At 41.8% G+C, this 15,529-nt stretch overlaps 1 protein-coding gene across 1 annotated transcript in view; it reads left to right on the top strand.

The window, feature by feature from the left end:
• The window catches only part of IPPK (inositol-pentakisphosphate 2-kinase), a 32,196-nt gene that overhangs the window by 9,590 nt on the left and 7,077 nt on the right, over positions 1-15,529 (top strand). Inside the window, exons 2-8 of the mRNA XM_056854497.1 lie at positions 1,232-1,279; positions 3,424-3,519; positions 6,355-6,421; positions 11,176-11,288; positions 13,334-13,423; positions 13,650-13,708; positions 14,090-14,162. Coding sequence (XP_056710475.1) covers positions 1,232-1,279; positions 3,424-3,519; positions 6,355-6,421; positions 11,176-11,288; positions 13,334-13,423; positions 13,650-13,708; positions 14,090-14,162 — 546 coding nt within the window. The remainder of the gene's footprint in view (positions 1-1,231; positions 1,280-3,423; positions 3,520-6,354; positions 6,422-11,175; positions 11,289-13,333; positions 13,424-13,649; positions 13,709-14,089; positions 14,163-15,529) is intronic.

Below are 15,529 nucleotides of genomic sequence, written 5' to 3'. Positions count from 1 at the left end.
CTGTAATAGCAGATCTCCAGCTAGTACCTGGAGATTGGCAACTAGTTCCTTAGTGTTTTCTCTCTACATATCAAGACAAATGGAAAGGTGTTTGGAGGATAGCTTGTGGGCACTTCAAAGGTGGAATAGGACTGCACGCCCCTCCGCCCGCACAGACCCAGAGGGTGCTGGAGAAGCCGCTGGAGGGAAAGAAGGAAGGAAGGAAAGAAGGGAAGGGAGGGGGAAAGGGAAGGAAGGGAGGGAGAGAAAGAAAAAGAGAGAGAAAGGGAGAAAGAAATGGAGCAAGGGAGAGAAAGAAAAGGACAGAGGGAGACAGAAAAAGAAAGAGGCCATTTATGCATGGGAGGTTTTGCCTTGGATTTGCCACTCGGTGGGGCGCGGCGGCAGGCTTGTGAGAGGCGAGCAGGGTGGGGCAGAGGGCGCCTCCTTCGCACCCACCGACCAGCCATGCCCCTCCGCCCGCACAGGCCCAGAGGGCGCCGGAGAAGCCGCCAGCCATGCCGAGTGTGGGCGCTCGGCTTCTGTTCCCCGCTCTCCCACCCACCTGGCTGGCCGCGCACGCTCCAGCGGCAGCAATGGCGGCAGCTTCTGTGGGAGAGTCCGGGGGCCACCGCCAATGATGTCGGAGGTTCCCCACCCCTGGGCTACAGCCTCCCCCATCCGGGGTGGGGCAGAGCCGGAAAGGCCAGCGGATTGGAGGAACCGTGAGTGCCGGCAGAAAGGGCTACGCGTGCCGGAAGTGGCACCCGTGCCATAGGTTCGCCAACACGGCTATAGGGAGTAATATATGTTGCGTATAAGTATGTTTAATGTTTTCCCTGGAGAAGTCAGGGTTACACTTTCAAAACGTTAGGTACTGCATTTGTCTGGTCTATAGGATAAATTCTTGTGTACCATCTGCTTGCCTTGATGCTGTATTGAAGCCAGAAAATATTTTTGTTAGTCTTTAAGGTGCTACTGGACTCTTGCTCTTTTTTGTTTGTCAGAGAAGGCAGATGGGATTCTGAGTTAAATGAACTTATCTGAACGCAATCCTTGCATTCTTATAGTCACTTGTAATGCAAATGAAACTAAGCAGTAAAACACAGAATTACCAGCGAGTATATCCCTACTTGACAAATGAAGAAAGAGATGTTTAATTTGTTCAAAGTAATTTTACTGAATTTGTTGATTTACCTTAAGGTAGCTAAATTAGAAAGCTGTACTAATGTGATACAAATTGTCTTTTCAGCGTTGCATAGTCCTACGCTTCTTGAAGTTTCCCCCAAACCGAAGCAAGGTGAGATACTAGCATTTATTTCTTTTTGTCTAGTGTAGGGGTGTCGAACTCATTTGTTATGAGAGCCAGATATTACATAAATGTCACTTGGCCGGGCCATGTGTACCATAAAATTTAATGCCAGGTACCAGAGATAAACCTTTATAGAAGAGACAGGCAAAGCCAATCAGTGATATTATTTTTTACTTAAAATACAAACATGCATAAAACAATAGCACTCTTACAGTATTTTCTTTTATTTAACAGTCTTTGATCATTGACACCTCGGGACTGGGCGAGGTGGCTATCTTGGCTGGCTTGCCTGGTTAAGAGCCCCTGGGCCTTATGTTTGACACCCATGGTCTACTCCATGTAAAGAGAAGGCCTCTTTGTTTAATGGGCCCCCAAGGAAAGGGTATTATGCTGATACTGGGTCTGTTATCCATCTTTTTCACAGCTTCCACTGCTGATAGCCCATAAGTAGTTTATTGAAACAATGAGGCTTCTTAAACTTTTGAATAATCTCACTATTAACATATGTATTATATATATTTACATATTGTCAAGCTTTGGGAAGGTTGGAAGTAAACAAAGTGACTTTTCTTCTGTCCTGAAACTTCCTTCTTTCCCTAAGCCACAGATTAGAATGCTGTATAGTGCTAGGAAGCTCCTGCTTTGGGCTAGAAGGAGACCTGAACAGTTGCTGGGGATATGCCACTGTATTTTATACTCATTGAATAGATGACGCTATGCATCTGTCCCCGTCCCCCCCCTGAGCAAAGTATAGCTGCTAGCTGGTTCTTCTGAGATACCTACTTGCCCAGAACAGCGGCATCTTATGGCTTCCCCCTTCCCTCCAAATGCATTTGCATTTTTTTATGATCGCATTTTTATTTGTAGTGATCTTGCATCACTATTTGAATTGACTAGAACAAATCCTTAAGTACCTTGTAAGAATAGACATAAACTTGCCAAAGACTGTTGCTAGTTTCATGTGTATAAAATTATTTTAATCTGAGAAGGGCTCAAACACCGCAGAAGAGAAAAAGGCCTATCTAAAAATCGTAGATGTTACAGAAGTTTGACACATTACTTCTATATGAAGTTTGCAGAAAAAGATCTTGTTATATCAATTCTGGGTATAATGGTGAATATTTTAGTTGCATATATTTTTAAAAATCTTTCATATTTTTTGTTTCCCCTATCGATTGCGGGCAGCGCATTATTTAAGAATTGCAAATCACAGGTCTAACTTGGCAAAAATCATCATTAAAGAAAAGATTTGTACCCTATCTTTCCTTTTGGCACACTGCAGCTTGTTATATTGAGGCAACTGGTACTTAGGAGTGAATTCACAGCTCCAGTGTGTAGTTGGGACCTCTGTGAATTTATTACTCCTTACTAACTTTTGTAAATCTGTTTTGAACAAGCATTTCTGTGCCAGCAGGATTTTTAAAACAACCCCCTCCCAGTGGTGATACTGAATCTTTATCAAATATATGAGCAGCTCCATGTAGGAGCCCCGTGGCGCAGAGCTGCAGTACTGCAGTCCAAGCTCTGCTCACGACATGAGTTCGATCCTGACGGAAGTTGGTTTCAGGTAGCAGGCTCAAGGTTGACTCAGCCTTCCATCCTTCCGAGGTCGGTAAAATGAGTACCCAGCTTGCTGGTCATTGACCATAATAAAGATTATCTATCAGCTTGCTGGGGGTAAAGGGAAGATGACTGGGGAAGGCACTGGCAAACTACCCCGTAAACAAAGTCTGCCTAGTAAATGTCGGGATGTGATGTCACCCCATGGGTCAGGAATGACCTGGTGCTTGCACAGGGGACCTTTACCTTTATTTAATCATGTGGTCCCCATTGGCTGATGCAGAAAGACAGATATTTAGAGCGTTTGTATGCTGCTTCTCCTGAACCTGCTCTAGACAGGTCATAACAAAAGCAATAATATCAATTCAAAAATTACATACATTTACATTAATTTCTGATACATAGATTTCTTTTGCTTGGATGTACATAGTAAAAGTTGTGGACTTTGCACGTTTAAGGTATCCTTGTTTTACACATTGGTTGATAGCCCCTTGTTTTTAAGTCAGTTGAATGTAACAGATATTGCCTGTTAGTGCTGTGCCCTGTTTGAACATCTAATCTAATTTTTTTAGACACCGGAAGAGATCTTTCACCAGCTTCAGAATATCGTACACTTTGGCAAGCACATTATGAAGCAGTTTTTTGGGGAGAAGTATGTTCATTATGGGGTAACTATGCTTTTTTGTTTGTTTGTTTTTTGTGATATTGTCTAACCGTTGTTTCCTTGTGAAGTAGTCAAGGTGGCTGGGATTTTGCACAAAGAATGCGGGGAGTATTCATGCTTAACTTTCAGGTTACAGAGCGTAGAACAATGGCTATTCATCGAGCACAGAAGCTCCTTTTGATATCTTCAGACATATTATGTTTACATCTTTAACACAAAAGAGTTGGTGGATAGCTGCAGGAGGAGGATGTTCTCTGTTGTTCAGCTACAAAACAATATTACCTGATCATTATAGGTTATGTTTCAGTTGAGAGGAAAAGTATAGGAAATAGTTCACCATAATAGTTTTTAAAAAAAATCTAAATCTTGTGTCTCACTGACCTTAAAATGTTGAGGTGAAAAGGATTCATGGAAAAGACATTGTGTATTCAGACTTGACTTGTTAAAAAACATAATGCCTAATTTGGTCTTTACGGAGCTAGATTTGCTATGGAAGGGTCTAGCCATTAGCAGACGACAGAGGATTAAACTTCTTTTTATTTGTTAATGTTAAAATACTGTCCCGTTGAAAACACTTGAGATTTGCATATAAGGGAAGTGAATTAACTATTAAATGTTCCTGTGTCAGCTTTGCCATCTGTTGCCTACATCCTTATCCAACTAAGAATCAAAATGTATCAAGCTTGTACATAAACATTCATTATGCTGACTACTCCACAGCAGTTATATATGTTTGAAAACTGTAGTTTCCTCAGTGCAGTGGAAAGGATTATCAGCCCTGCCCTTTCAAGGCAGAGAGAGAACACCACCAGGGCCTCCTCCTATCGTCCTGTTCTCTTATCCTTCAGTGAGAATATTTAATACTGATGACTCATGATGCTGGTGCCACTTGCTTCTGGCTGATAATATTAACTGAGGAAAATAGATGTTCAAGTGCTGGAGCTGTGGCCAGAAAGATAGATTGTAGGAAGAGAGAAGAAAAGGAAAATGAGAAAAACCTATAATTGTGCTTAATATGCTGTGCCAGATGGTATGAACTTTTGATGCTGCGAATAAAGGGTTGATAGATAATAGCTGGAATGTAGCATCGCTGAGGGAGCCCTCCTGACAATTCGGAATCCCACATAAAAAACCAGCTAAAACCAAGGAGGTGATTTTTTTATTCTGAAAGTTTAGTTTTTAAAACTATTTTTCTTTTTTTAGTGCTGACATGTTTATTTATTTATTTTCACAAATGAGAGTAGCAAGAGGAGCAATCCTGTTTAACACTTTATTTGGCAGCATTGTGCTGAGCACCACCAACATCTCCCCACGCTGTGTAGCAGCCAGGGTTCAGTTAACTGCTGCCCAGTACCAAGGAAGACCTTCCCATGCCTCCCTGGCTGTGTTGCTGATCAGACGCTGGCTTAGGCAAACTCCCTTCATCAAGAGATGCCTCAAGGTGCTCACCAGGTTTTCCTGCCCATCTCATTTCCTCCCAAAATTCTGTTTATTTTAAAAGACACACGTTTTTACTTATTTATTTCTAAACAAACAACCCTAACTCTGGTGCCAGTTGCTGCCAGGATTTTGACTTAAAACAATAAAAATGTGCCTGAGCAAGAGTTTAAACAATTTAAAGCAGCTCATCCATTGGATAAAAGTATACAAGTCTTTTTTAAAAAAGCAGTGCCAGGCTTGAAACCGGCAGTACATTTACATATTAAATCATCAGATAGAGTACTAGCTTGAGGTGGGATAGAGAATGATTTATCCAAAGGCTTAGGAAAATAAGTGTTAATCCGGTGCCAATTGCTGTTTTAGGTGCCAGGCAAATACATTTGTGTTTCCTCAAGCCGTTGGTTAAATTGCATTCCACCCACCCCCACCCCGTGTCTTGAAATGAAGAACATTAGTAAGGAGGGATCACCACAGCAAAAGTTTTTTTGCTTACCTACCTCATGCCTGAGAGTTGGGGCTCATAGGGCAAGGCCTCTAAAGATGACATGAATTGGCAGAAAGAATTTGCTGAACGTTTTGGGTGCCCTTGTCCCAGACAATGTAGGACTTGATAGAAGATAGCCATCAGTTGGAACTGTCCCTGAAGGCAAACCAGTAGTCTGTGAAATTCATTCCCAGCTATTGAGATGTGGTTCCTGTAATTCTCACAGCTTGCAGACTGCCTTCAGAGGTATTTTATGTAAAGTACTTTGCAATAGTCTAGCCTGGATGTAATTGGGATGTGGATGGCTGTGGCCAGAACCTGCCTCTCAAGAAAGGGCTGCTGCTGGTGTGCCAGCCAGCTTGCTGCAAGGCACAGAGAAGACTTGTACCTCCGTCTGCAGGCCCAGATCAAACAGAACTCCAGAGCTGCCTCTGTGCTCCTTGGGAGGGAGGACCGTTCTGTCCAGAACTGGCTGGCTCTTGAAATGCTGAGTGGTCTTTTTAGCCATCAGCACCTCGGTGCTATCTATCTGGAGTGTCAGTTTATTAGCCCTCATCCAGCTCATTGCTGCATCCAGGTAAAGTTTCAGGACATCCCTATCTCATCTGACTCATTGGAAAAGAAGAAATAGAGTTGGGTTTCATCTGTGTATTGATGACTCCTCACTCCAAATGTCCACATGATCTCTCTTAGTATTTTCCTGTAAAAGTTGAATAGAAGGGGGTGGGGGGAATGGAACATTGGTTTCTAGACTCTATTGTTACTTACACTTTCGCATACTTTTTTATCCATTCAAAGGAACATCAAGGTGGCTCCATGTAAAATAAAAGCTTGTAAAAACATTACTGAAATTATTATTTCTCTGGACATGCTGCTGTTGATAAAAATGTAATTGTGAAATGGTTATTTTTTTAGGAGGTTGTGCACCTATCTTTGGACTTTGTAAGACAGCTTTGTTTAAAGATCCAGGCAGAGCGGCCAGGTAAGGAACTTAAATAATGATATGACTGCTACATAAAATGTTCCTCTTGCTTGTGATTGTTAATAGTTTTTTAAAAATGAAAGGTTATTTTTAAATGAAATTATTTTAAACTCCGCAAGTCCTTCTTACTTGTACTATGAATGAAGAGAAAGGGGAAAGACAGACCTCCACTCAGCTGCCTTATAATTTTGGTAGCCATGGGGCTACCTCTCCCCTCTCCACTTCTAAGTGAGAGATAAATAGCCACATTTGCTGTCTCCAGCATGAGGAGTCCCTGTGCTCTGAAGACCGCATTGGGGGCTTGGAATGCAGCAGAGTGGTAGTGCTACGTGTAGCCTCCCAAATGGAGCTGTATCTTAAACAAGGCTTCATCCGGATGTATGGGCCCATCCTAGTTATTTTGGCAGGCATTTGATCTCTGGCCCTTCATTTCAAGCAATCTGAGGCCTGATGAGTGTGTGAAAATTGGTTTCAGATGGCCTCTGACTACCAGTCAGGTTGTATGTAGCCTGTGTTTCAAGTTCGCGGATTATGTAGGGATGTATATTGCAAGGCTGAAAGTCTGAGATTGTTCTGTAAGATTATTTAGGAATAAATTTGGGTCTTCCCCTTGTGTAACAGGGTAACAGATTAAAGGTGCTGCACACAACCAGCTTTGCTTTCAGAGATTATGTTTGTTACCTCTCTTTAAATCATCACCTGGACAAGCCTTTGGATATATATGAGGTATTCCTTATTCCATGATGTAAGAATGTGAAAGGTTAGAAGTTAGGTCTCCCCTAGGATATGTGGTCACCCATCTCTCTGGTACTTTTTTTTTTTTGCTATGGGAAAGTAGGACATTGTATATGTGCACATTCAAATCTTATTCTCTAAAGAAAACTTTGAAGCCTGCATACTGGTAAACAGTTAAAGTAATGTTTTGGAAAGGCAGTGAGGACCATGATAACACAGAATCGCTTTAAAAATAAACCTGTCCTGAGTTAACCTTGCCCTCATTAAGGATTTAGAAAAATCATAATACAATGGCCTGTTATATGATGGCTGAAGCTGGCTCATTCTCCATTTGGATGCAAAATATTGGAACGCCCTAAATCTTTCTGCAAGAGTAAGATTCAGCTGGATATTTGAATGTTTATTTTGTGCTGGCTAAATTGTAGTCCCTCTGATTATTGCAGACATTGTGACTTGTTTTCGGTGGGATAAATTATTTACCTCTTTTCTTAAACATAACAGCTACTGGTGCTGGTTAGGGCTGTGCAGCTTCCCCCCTCCCCCAGTATTTTTTGGGTTTAAAAATCCAGAATTTTTTGAAAAATCCGAAAAGCCAAATATATATATTTGGCTTTTCGAATAATTTGAAAATTTTGGGGTTTATTAAACCCAAACTTGAAGAATATGTGGCTGAGTGCTGAGCCCAGCATAGTTCTGCACTGCTGGGGAGTTCGATCCCCACTGCTTGCTGGCTCCGCCTCCACAAGGAGGCGGGAACTGGCAAGCAGGGTGGATCTGATCACCCCATGGCCTCTGTGAAGTCCGTGGTCTTCGCAGAGGCCAGGCGCTGGCAGTCTGACTCAGCCAGCAGGTAAGTAAGGGGGGAGAGAGGGGGAAAATGGAGTCAGGGCCAAAGCGGCCCCCAATAATGCCGCAAAAAATTGACATTTGGGATCCACTTTTTTGGCTCCCTTTTATTGCTGTCATTTTTTAATGGTAACCCCCCCCCCCCCAAAAAAAAATACCGAGAAGGAATTTTCCGCATTTTTTTTTTCTGGTTCAGCTTTAGCTGAATGCACTACTCTAGTGCTGGAAAACTGTTGCTTCACAGCAGCATACTACAGATGCTCTTATGGTTATGAAACAGTTTGGCAATTCCAGTTTTTCTGGATAGAATACTCCACCTAGCCCTGTGCATCTGATTAGCTCCATGTCATGCAGCAGGGCACAATGTAAATTAAAACCTCAGTTTTCTCAAGAAATATTCCATTGGACTGTGTCTTCCTTAAAGCGCTGATTGCTGTGACAATGACGATAACTGCCTGTAGCTGCAGTAAACTGGAGAATTCCTTCAAAATTAATATTAAAACTGAATGTTTATCACATTTATTCTGCCCTTCTTCCAGTGTGGCTTGCATGGTTCTGCCTTTGTATTTTTTTTATCCTCTCATTTATTTTTTATTCCTCTCAACAATTCTGAATCATGTGATCTTCATGGCAGAGTGGAGATTTGAACTCAAGTCTCTTCAGTTTTAGACATTCACTACACTGGCTCAGTATGTTGTAATGTAGAAAGCTTTGGGTGGAAAACATCTTTCTGTCTACTTATAAATTAACTTGAGTGAAATACACTTTTCTTGCATTTCATACACTGCTTTGGGGAAGGGCTACACAATAGGTTGTTGGCCTCCTGCAGTAAGTAATATAGAGGCTTTGTGTGTGCTGAGCATAAGCGGTTTGTTCTGCATTTGTGCCTCCTGTTCCTTTCAAGGAGCTTAGAGCAGTATTTGTAACCTCATGGTAACTTCTGTAAGGGAGATTAGGCTGAGAGAGTGAATGGCCTGAGGCCAAGTGAGGTGTGTGGGGATTTGAGCTTTCATGCCCAGCAGCATGCCACTATACCACACTGGTTTTGAGTAGGTTACAGTTGAAACTAAGTCCTCTGGGCCTAATTTTGTAATTGTCATTATACACTCTTCAAGAGTTGTTTTTGGTGTGCCTTGCTACAAGGTAGGGGATACTAGACTGTTTACCTAATCATCAACTTGAACTGAAGAGAGATCTTTCTACTGCTCTGTAGGGATTTGGTTGTATTTGTCGAAAAACCTATTAAATAGGCGGCATTCTCACTTTTAGTGAGTAAAGCAAACCTCAGCCACAAAGCAAAAATGGGTTTTGATTGTCTAGCTGCACTCTGAAGAGGATAGATCAGGAAAACGTTTGAGAGCCCATGAGTTTTAGGCAGACTTTATCAATATACCTAATTCTGAACCTGGCCACCTCTGCAGATCGGGGCCAGGTGGGAGAAGGGAGATTTTCCTTCAAACTTGGGGAACCCTCAGGTTTGTAGAAAATATAAAAACTGACCAAAAATGGAGGACGGGGTTAACCCCTCCCAAGGAAACCTCTTTGTGCTCATGCAGAACTGCCACTGCCAGCCTCATCACTGCAGCCTCTCCTAGACAGCCGGGGTCTGAGTGAGTGATGGGGGGAGGAGAAAGAGAAGGAGGAGAAAGAGAAGGCTTGGGGTGAGGGAGAAAGTTTGAGAAGGTGTGGGTGAACAAAGAAAGTGAGAGAAGGGGTGGGGGGACGAGGAAAGAGAGAGACTGAGCGAAGGGGTGAGGGAGAAGGGAGGAAGAAATGCAGGGGGGAAGCTCACTGAGTGACCGGAGCCATTTGCACAGTCATCTTAACCCACCTCACAGGGTTGTTGTGAAGATAAAATGAATGATGTAAGCTGTGTTTGGTCCCCATTGTTGGCAAGTGTAGAGTAAATAATAAAATATAGGTGAAAATGTGGCAGGTAAAAGGTAGGTTGGCTTGTGGGTGGGAAGGAGATAAGAAAGCAAAGAAAGGTGAGGATATGGGGTCTGCCATAGAGAGGGATCGAGGAAATTCAGGGGAAAGTGTGGTGCCCCCGCAGGTCCGAGGGGGTTCTCCACCACACAGCTCAACCCTGCTCAGACTCTTGGCCTGCACAACACAACAGAGTTTTCCCAGGGAGAGAGAGGGAAGGAGGGAATGCTTGAAAACAGAGGGGCAGATAAAAGTAGGTTGGCTGGTGGATGGGAAGGAGAGAAGGGATCAGGAAAAGGAGAAAGGCTATAGGGGCTTTCAGGGAAGGGGAAATAGTGGGGGAGGTGAAAATAAGATGTCTTCTGCAAATCCTTGTGGATCCCTGCTTTTATTACCTTAATAGAGTGCAGTGTCCATGTGGTTGTGGCTAGGAGTAAAATTTCTAGAAAATTTGAAGCCTTGCAAAACATCTCTGGTGGGTAGCTGTTTTGTTCTGTAATATTAGAACTAATTTTGAGTCTAGCAGTACCTTTAAGACCAACACAATTTTGCAGGTTTATGAGTTAAACTCACTCTGCCAGAAACAAATAGGAATGAACATTTATCAGTCATATCTAGGTCAGAATCTGGGAGGGGTGTTACAAAGGAGGCCCTGTTAGAGTCAGGTACTTCTGTGTCCTGACTGCAGCTGGGCCTTCTTTGTAACACCCTCCCGCCTTCTGACCTAGATATAAGGGCCGGTGGATCTTCATTCCTACTTGTATCTGACAAAATGAACTTCGTTGGTCTTAAAGTTGCTGCTGAATACATGTTCTCAGGAGGGTATTACCATAATACATGCAGTGTGTCATATTAAAGGTGGACATTAGTAATACATTTTTTAAAAATTGAGAATACGTTGTATGTAGACATAAATTATCACTAACAAATGCACTCTCTTCCTTCAGATCATTCCTTGTTTTACATCGTTTTAAAAACAACAAAAACAAGCTGCAGTATCTGTGTTCGGGGGCAACAACATTAGGATTTCTGTCTGCCTTTACTTCTTTCTTTGATCATTACATCATCTCATGTCCAGGGGCGATTCCCTTGAAATTTCTTGAAAAATCTGTCAAAACCTTTGTGTATGACTTCTGGCTGGCAAGTTTAGATGTTTTAGATGTTTAGAATCTGGGTGTGTATTTTATTTGTAATGCTTATAAAGTTGCAGGAATTCAAACTGATATTTTTCCTTATATCCACAGAGTCTCGCTGTGATAAAGACATGGATGCTCTTAGTGGCTATGCTATGTGCCTTCCTAACCTCACCAGGCTACATTTTGTTGAACATCGACCTATACTTTGTGTAGAGATAAAAGTGAGTATCACACAAGTATTTTTTTTAAGTTGGCTCTGGTTTAAACATCTGTTGATGTATACCCAGTCTGTGTTTGTGGCCATCAGTTTAGCAAAATATGGGCTAAATGAATTCTGTGTGTGCCCCACTTTTCAGGGCGGTTTTTTTTTTATTTCTTCAGTCCCCCTGTGGAATCATTTTCCTGTGCTATTCTACAGGTTTATTTCCTGGAAGTTGAAAGCCCCAAGCTTCCCTAAAGTGTAGATAGCACAAACAAGTGTGGCTGTTTATTTACTTCAGAAAGACAGTGGCACTATATATTCTGTGTGATAAAGTTTATTGCTTGTAGCCAGAGGCCATCACAATCTGTCATACAAAATATTAAAATAATTAAAATGACTTTAAAACAGTCTGACGTCCAAGAAGCTAGTAATTAAATATGTTAAACACCCTGATTAAAAAAAGCTTTAGCTCGGATTTTCTTGGCTGCTAAAGCAAAGAGTGACACTTTGTAGGAAACATCAGGATTGGTGTCTGATAGTAGGAAAAACAGCTTCTCTGGATCTGAAAAAAGATTTAGGCCCTTTAGAAATGCTCAGAGAAATTTAGGTCTGGGCTCTGTGTAAAGAGGACAAAATAAGGTGTAATGAGTTAGATCCTCTGGAACCGCTCCACAAATACATAGGTGAGAGGCCCATGGTATTAGGGAATAACATCCAGCCAACAAAGCCATCGGCATAGTTTGAAACTGAAGGGAGGTTAAAGCTATTCTGAGGTTATGGAAGAGAATACTGACCAGGTATTAAGCTCTGACATGATCCCTTTTAAAGTGTTTAAACTATGGTGAGAATTTGCACTGGGAGATTGCTTGCTTGTCTGATACAACATCACACCTAAACACCCAGTCCTGAATGTTGGTACTTGCTATGGGGACAACCTGGGTGTCATCTGATATGGAGTAGCAATGCAGGATGTTGTTACAGCAGGCTAGCATGTCGGCATCATTTTGCATCATCAGTTTAAAACATTGCCTGCAGTGTAAATTGGTGGTGTCGCTGCTTTGCTTTCTCCAAGATCTTAACAGGGCTACATGAACACTGGCCCTGATTGAGGGCAAACTGAGTTCTGCTCGCATCGGGGTGCAGGGGTACCTCTGGGTAAAGCTAGAATTCTCCTCAATAAGTGGTTTTTGGATAATTTCCAGCCTTGTAACCAGACTATCCTTCTAACCCCAAACCTCTACACCATGCAAAAATTGGGGAACTGTCTTACTTTGATATAGTTTCAGAGCTGGGTCAATCAAGAATCCTCCTTTTGAATAATAAAATTTCAGAATAGCCCCTATGGATCTTAAGACTGTGGCTCTGGTAATTGCCAAATGAGCCCTCCAGGTTAAAGTTTCACTGAATGTTATCCCTAGATATTTGAAGGTGCTGGATTCCTCTGTAGGAGTTCCGCCTATGGACCACTTAAACTTGTGAGGCTTTTCCATAAAGACCATCAATTTGGTCTTGGCATAGTTGATACTTAAGGCCTCTTCTTTACAGTAGTCACCTAGTTACTATATATTATATATTCTGCATCTTTTAGTTGCTTAAAGTTGTACAAGGTTCTGAGTCATGTGGACGTCATAGCGTGCCTAAACTGTTGGCTCATGTGGTCTGCTGTAGAGGGAAAAATGGAGGTCAGAGGTAGAAATCAGGGCTACAAAGAGTGATCCTAATCAAGAAAGAAGGTACTCCTTGATTATGTAAAAGATGTCTATGTAATGACCGCTTGGACACATACATATTTGACTGCATTATAGAACTGAAGAACTCAGTTGCTCAGGTCAGTCTAAAAAATCACCACCTACATGTTGGGTTTATTAAACAGCAGGTGAAATTCATGACCAGTAAGGTTCCTTTTAGATGCACGATATGGATATTCCTAGGCTTGGTTAATAGCAGAGCAAGAGTAAGGACAGGGGATGGGGTGGGGGTGTCGGTCATAGAAATGTTTTCCTGTGCTTCCTTTTAAATGGCTAAAAATAGGCATATCTTAACATATATTTAATATTTTTGCAGCCCAAATGTGGGTTCCTTCCATTCTCCAGCCATGTTTCGCAAGAGATAAAACACAAAGTATGCCGTTACTGCATGCATCAACATCTAAAGGTAATGCTCTGTCCTCTGGAGAACCTGTCCACTTTGTCCTTTTTGTATGTGTGTTTAATTTTTTAGTTGGAATCTTATGATAGAACGAACAGTCTTATTTTGGACACCTTCTGCATACAGTTAAACGCTCAAGAACTGAAAAATGGTCCCTGTTTGCATTTTGAAAGATGTTTCAAGGAGTAAGTGAATGAATGGTTGAGATTCTGTATGTGTTGTGCTTTTGCAGGTAGCAAAAGGAAAGTGGAAGCGGCTTAGTAAATACTGCCCACTAGATCTCTTCTCAGGGTAATAAATTTTTATATTTATATATTTTTTTATTTGTTTGTGTCCTGCTTTATTAAGTGTTGGAGATCTGTGTAATAGGGGCTGACTGAATTCAAAGAACAGCTTGAGAGTTTTCTATCTGGTGGGCATTAGAGCTATACAAGGATATAGCAAGAGGTGAGCGAGTGTCATGGTAAATAGAAGGGCTGCTGAGGCAGAATAAGGCTGCCCAAGCTCTGTTGAAGAAACTTGTCTTGAGGAGGAAGCTTCCAGAAGAGGTAGAGTGTTTCTGGTGGTGGATTAACAAGGGGGAGGCTGTTTCAGAGTAGAAGGCAAAAGGAACGAGAATGTTTTTGTCTTTCTATAACATAGGGATCTATTTAACATATGCTTTTCCTTTAGAAATAAACAGCGAATGCACTTTGCCTTGAGAAGCCTGTTACAAGAGGCTCAGAATAACTTAAAAATATTTAAGGTACGACATTGCTTTTGTTCTTCATCATGCCTATTGCCCCCTCCCCCCAACCTTCTGCTGGCATGCTTAACCCAGGCAGCAGCAGTCCTCAGGCCTTAGGTGATAAATTGTCAGGCTTAAAAATGCACCGAACAATCTTGGATAGATAATGGTGCTTCTAGACATGTACATCTTTATCTTATTCCCCAAAGAGATTTCAGTGAACTAATATCTTCTATGGAAGTAAAAAAAAAAAGCGTCATGGAAATACAATTTTTGATGTCCCTCTTTGGGTAGCAAAAATTAATGGTGGATCTAACTGGGAAGATAGACTGTCTCCTATTATAGATGTAGCTCATTTTTAAAAAAATGTTCTTTCAAGACCCATCCTATTCCATGCTAAGTGGTGTAAGTCAACAGGATCTGGGAAATCATTTTTTTTCTTTCCAGGGACATTTAAATTAGGGTGTGGTGTAGACATCGATAACTAAGACCTAGGTTCACTGAAAACTTAAGTGTGCCTGTGATGTACTAGCTATAACCCCTTCTGTCCCAGTCACTAGAAGTCCTGCTTAGTGCTCTCTGGATTCTGAGGTTTCCCTAGACACTGCTGCACACGTCTCAGTGTGCTGAATTCAGGGTTGCTTACCATTCAGACAACCTACCTACCTCCCCCACAAACAGGTGCCTTTGACTTGCTCTGTGTATTTCTGTATATTAGAAGGAATTGGGCAGCAAGGTGTGACTCTTCCCCTCGAGGCATATAGAGTTCCAAGCTGCTGTTGAGAGGTTTTTGCTTCTATATCCTAGCTCTGGACCTTTTGGAAATCCCACTGGAAATCGCAGAGCCCATTGGTGTTGTGGACAGGGGCCATGAAAAAGTAAAATAAAGTTTCAAGAGATTTTATTTTAAATTTAGCCATGACTTGATGCTGTGCATTGTATTGATTTTTCAAATAAAACCAAACCCGAGGGGAGAAGAGACTAGCTTCCTTAAATATTTATTGAGAAACCAATTCATAGATGTCAGTGGGTGTCAAGCTGTTTAATAAAGCAGCTTATTAAATATTATTCTTCTTAGAAGCTGTTAAGCTCTTCCTCTATGATGTGGCAGATTGTATTCCACTTAACTGTGAAACAAGTCTCTTGTCCCTCTACTATGTTAGTGTCTGGCCGTTTTTCCCAAGGAGCTTAGGCTGGAATGGCACTGGATCTAGTCTGGGACCTTTGATTGCTACTGAACGGTTGAAGTGTGGCAGGGAGAGGATGCCCCCTGGAGCAGAGAAGTTGTGGGAGTTTTACATTATCCCCTAACAGAGGTTCTGATTCAAGTTAGTTGCTGTGGCTCTTGGGCTTAATGCACTAAATAAATGAAAAAAGTTGTTCAT

The sequence above is a fragment of the Euleptes europaea genome, chromosome 1, assembly GCF_029931775.1.
Source record: "Euleptes europaea isolate rEulEur1 chromosome 1, rEulEur1.hap1, whole genome shotgun sequence".
Taxonomy (NCBI): domain Eukaryota; kingdom Metazoa; phylum Chordata; class Lepidosauria; order Squamata; family Sphaerodactylidae; genus Euleptes; species Euleptes europaea.
This window is presented reverse-complemented; position numbering and strand designations above follow the sequence as displayed.